The sequence below is a fragment of the Sphaeroforma arctica genome (genome assembly GCF_001186125.1).
Source record: "Sphaeroforma arctica JP610 unplaced genomic scaffold supercont1.83, whole genome shotgun sequence".
Lineage (NCBI taxonomy): Eukaryota > Ichthyosporea > Ichthyophonida > Sphaeroforma > Sphaeroforma arctica.
In genome coordinates, this window is record NW_014040475.1 from 155,386 (window position 1) to 160,181 (window position 4,796).

The 4,796-nt window shown below is 39.8% G+C and overlaps 1 protein-coding gene across 1 annotated transcript in view; it reads left to right on the forward strand.

Moving 5' to 3' along the window:
- The window catches only part of SARC_01961 (hypothetical protein), a 3,775-nt gene extending 451 nt beyond the window's left edge, over nucleotides 1-3,324 (forward strand). Inside the window, exons 2-5 of the mRNA XM_014304312.1 lie at nucleotides 1,323-1,450; nucleotides 2,217-2,282; nucleotides 2,671-2,787; nucleotides 3,108-3,324. Coding sequence (XP_014159787.1) covers nucleotides 1,323-1,450; nucleotides 2,217-2,282; nucleotides 2,671-2,787; nucleotides 3,108-3,224 — 428 coding nt within the window. The 3' untranslated portion in view covers nucleotides 3,225-3,324. The remainder of the gene's footprint in view (nucleotides 1-1,322; nucleotides 1,451-2,216; nucleotides 2,283-2,670; nucleotides 2,788-3,107) is intronic.
- The last annotated feature ends 1,472 nt before the right edge of the window (nucleotides 3,325-4,796 follow it).

A 4,796-nucleotide genomic window follows, 5' to 3' on the forward strand; every position in this document is an offset into this window, starting at 1 on the left:
TTATATGTGTATATATATATGTGTGTGTGTGTATATGTATATCATATATAGGTATATATTTGTATGTATATGTATGTGTGTGTGTGCGTGTATGTATAGATATATGATGTATATATATATATATATATTTAAGTATATTATATATATATATATATATGTATGTATGTATATATATATATATATGTGTGTATATGTATGTATGTATATATCTTCTGTTTATTGTTTATTTGTACGGTATATATAGTTATAGCAATATTTGTAACAAAAGCATCATTATGTCTATGTCGCTCGTTCGATGCTGAATTCACCACTTATCGACAACATGGACGATGCGCGGTTAGGCTCATAAGTGTGTCTCAATGCGGTGCAACCCCTGCAAGTGCATCCCGACTCAATATATAAAAAGTAGCAGAAAATAACTACAATAGATGTATTGCGTTATGCATAGGCTTGGTTTTCCATCTGCATGGGAGTTTCACAGGTCGCTATAAATACAATAGCTCGTCACGTGTGAATTAAATACTTCATTTCAATTGGAAGTTTGGTCTTACTGTGTAAGAGGGTATGGATAAGGTATGGATGGTCAACCGAAAATATTATGTACTAGTTAGTGTACATAATCTTGTTATGTACTAGTCAGTGTATATAATCTTGTTATGTACTAGTCAGTGTATATAATCTTGTTATGTACTAGTTAGTGTATATAATCTTGTGATGTACTAGTTAGTGTACATAATCTTGTTATGTACTAGTTAGTGTATATAATCTTGTTATGTACTAGTGTGTGTGTATGAGCATCTGATGGTCACGATGAGGATCGCTAGTACAAGGACAGATCACAGTTGTTCATTTATGTTTTTCTAAGAGTGAAAAGGCTGGAGTACACGTACGCATTTTGGCATCGGCATAGTGCTGCTTTACCACTATACACAATTGAGAGTACACTGTAATCTTATTTGCAACCTGATCGTCTCGAAACTGCGGCGGCGGCATGCATCGTCTTGTACGATTTGTCATGCGAAGTCAATCACCTGTCACTTGGAGCGCGTACATACAGAAAGCTGTTGACACCGATATAACATTGAATGATTAAATATATCAAAAAACACAGTTGTGATACGTATCAATGGACATGACAAATCTCTTTAAAAGTGCGAATATGTTGAATGTTGTGCTCTCGACGTATTTGTAGTCGCTTTGCGTATTGAATTGTCGTGCAGGCATACTACACCAGCATTAATCGGCTAAAGGGTATAAGGATAGATAAGAATGTCACTTGCTGTGCCCCTTACAGAGATCCCCTCCCATGTTTGTTGCTTTAGGGTACACCAATGAGATAGGAGAATCTTTCAAGGCGTTCTTGCCCAGGTGGGCGTATTTAGGAACATATGCTGTCGCCTGCACGTATGTGGCAGCTGACGCCTTCGATAAAGGAGCAGTCGCATATAAGGTGTGTGTGGTATACTGTTGCTTTTCGCCCTGGTAATGATATGCGAATATAGGGTGAATGATTGACATTTAGAGCGTCTCATGCCTTCGAGCTGAGTATGGGACAAGCTTTGTGTCGCTCTAGATTATATATACATATGATAATGGCAAATTATTCTGTGAACGAATCCGCAATGATCCCTTTACAACCTCACCTCGTGCACACAAGGACGAATGCGTCATCGCCATTGGCATTAAAACTCAAATTGTTTGTGGTGAAGTCTATGTAGTACTACCAACTCCTCATCGAAGGTTGTGTTGATAGGGAGAATATGAGCAAGAGTATGGCACTTTCAACCGCTTTGCTCACTGATCGTGCGCCACTTAACAACCTTCTTGGACGGTTCAATTACTCCTGCTTGGCTAATTATCCTTGCTCTGGGATACAATATCGTCTTGATCATTTATGAAGAGTAAATGTCTCTGTCGCCGGCTGAACGTCTCATTGAGAACCAGTTCAGTTTACTTTTACTTAATCAAACAGGTCTATCAGATATGCTCATCTCACTAGTATGCATCACACGGCCGAACCCCCCGGCATATTGATGTAATCCTGTCAGTTATGTCGTTTGATAAGTTGTTCTTGTTGAGGTGAGGCACCAGTGGCTTTCTGCACAACTTCCTACCCCTTTATGTGGTTGTTGCAAGACTGACTCGTGTATACCTGACAGTCCGAACTGATTTGATTGCTGATCCACTTTCCCTGATTGTTTCATCCGCTAACACAGATCTCCGATGATCCAAACAAACACGCAAGGGCGGCTGTGGCCGTTGTTGATACAGGGCTGTGGCAGGTGAGGTGGCAGGAATTTATCCTGTGAGTTTAAGATTTGTATGTTGGAATATGTCCAGATACCCACTCGTATATTCTGATGTCAGGACTTGACCTCAATATCATGATGTATTTATCGCCCATGTCAAAACTCTTGGTTTTCATGTGTTGAATAAGGTGATGTTTTCCTAAAGTCAGTAGCATACTTCGTCTTTCGAATCATCTGATTAAGTCAAATCCGACATTTTACACTGATGCGTGATTTTTGGACAAGAGTCTTGCCCATGTGTCAACACCAGTATGTGCTTGTGGAATACACCGGAGCCTCGATATAGGCCTATTAGCTATAGCTCGTTCCACCTGCTTGCACATCATATACTCACACCCAAGCTGTTCTTCTGATTCTGTAGTCATTTGCATCGGTCATCATACCTGGAGTTTTTATCAACCGCCTGTGTGCCGCGTCTATGTTCACCGTCACCCGATTGGCCCCAAAACTTAAAGGATCAACACACAAATGGATCACGGTATGAGGTTTTGTCACAGTGACAATGGCAATTGCGATTAATTATGTGATATCGTATTTTTTAAGTTACGAATAGACATTATTATACATCGCTAGAAGCTACAGGTTTGATATCAAGTACCCGGCTTTTCTGTAGCTCAAACTTGTTCTCTGAATAGACATCAAAGGCATTCGGAAGGATTCGGTGTTGTAGGCCTACTCTCTGGGGCTCATGTTGCTTTGTGTTCTTCACCTGGCGAAATATATATTTTTATACGACTATGCGTCAAATTCTGTGAATTTCTCAGCACATGAGCCCTTATTTATTTTTATGTTCTGCAGACCGCTGTGGGCTTGTTATCAATTCCGATGATTATCCAACCGATCGATCATTTAGTCGAAGAAAGCATGAACAACTTAGTAAGGCCCCGGTTTGTGAACATGCTAAGGGTACGATAGCGTGACGCACCGTGTGTTCTAGTGCGGCCATGTGCTAGTAACAAAGTTTGTATGTCAGAGTGACTTCAAAATAAAATAGCTGGAAAAGCATACTCTATCGTATCGTTCGGAAAGCATCTGTATTCTCACAACATATTTTGCTGAGTTTTTTAAAAGTCGTCGCCATCTTGTTGGTCAGGATCGTTGAAGAAGGAAGAAACTGATGATCAGAACGCGCCCCATTTGTTTACTGAACTGATTTGTCTAGTTCTATTCCATACTGGACCTGTATTTCTCTCTGGCCGACACTTCCGAACATATTTGTAATTTTAGAAATTGGAACAGGACTAGGAGGTGGTGTGGGAGAGGTCAAATGGCTTTGGAGAGTGACTCCATACAAATAAACTATACTTGTATGCTGATAGTCGTTTAAACCCCTACAACAGACATAAATTACTTCAGCCCATAGTCTGTCATCGAAATTGTAGAATACTATGCACACTTGCATTGGTGAACAAATGAAACTCAAGGATAATTATACGTCTTCTTGCATAAGGACATCGATAGTATGTGCAGACGACACTATCGCCATAACTATGCTGTGATTTTAGGCGATGCAAATCATTGTACCGACAGAATCTGGAATTCAGTGACTTTGATGCTACTTTCTCATCTTCCTTCACTGCCATTCCGGTAGTATAGCCGTTTTAATATGGGCCTTTTGTAGATTCCTATTTCTTATGAGACAGCCAAGCCTTGACTTCTATCTCGATGAATGTCACTAGTGGTCGACAAATAGAATGCAGGTCTGCAGCTTGACTCCTTCCCCTTATCCAATATTTGACAAGATTAGCTCACAGATACCAAATTCGCTTTGTCTCCTGTAAACGAATTCTCCTTCCTAATTTTGTGAACGTAATCTCAGCCTCACATTACCTATCCCTTCGCTGCCAGTACAGAAGTCACCGCCACAACCACTGTCACTGCCAGCATTACCGTCCCAGAACCAAACCGGTATCTGATGTGCCCTCGTAATGAATACTACAATCTTCTACGCCGTCATCTGAATTAAAACTAAATTGCTTGGCCAGAGATACAAGGGAAGAAATTTTGTTCCTGTTAATACTGGAGTATAAAGAATCCCAGTGCCGCCTACTGAATACAAAAATTTCCTTATTTGCACCTGCTTTCACATAATTTAGATGAGCCGCGACCATCTTCAGTGAAATCGTGCAAGCTGCCAATCCCCGGCGAGCAGATTTACATAAGGTAATATTCGTCATAGTCACTGCGTCACAGCTGAGTATTTTATTGGAGCAAAGTAGTATGAGTGCTCCATGGGGTGGATGTTTCCACCATATAGCCTGGCGTCTATAGGATCTTGCGAGGTTCAAATAATTGTAAGTACAAACAGTGTGTAACGTCGTATTTACATATATGTATATGTCGAGATCTAAATTTATGTCAAAATCTCAATCTTATTAATATATTATAAGTTTAGTTTATGTATATTCGATGTGGTACAAATTGTATATATGCGTACAGTAATGCGTACAGTATGATGTAGTTTCTAAGAAAGACTGTTTATATATA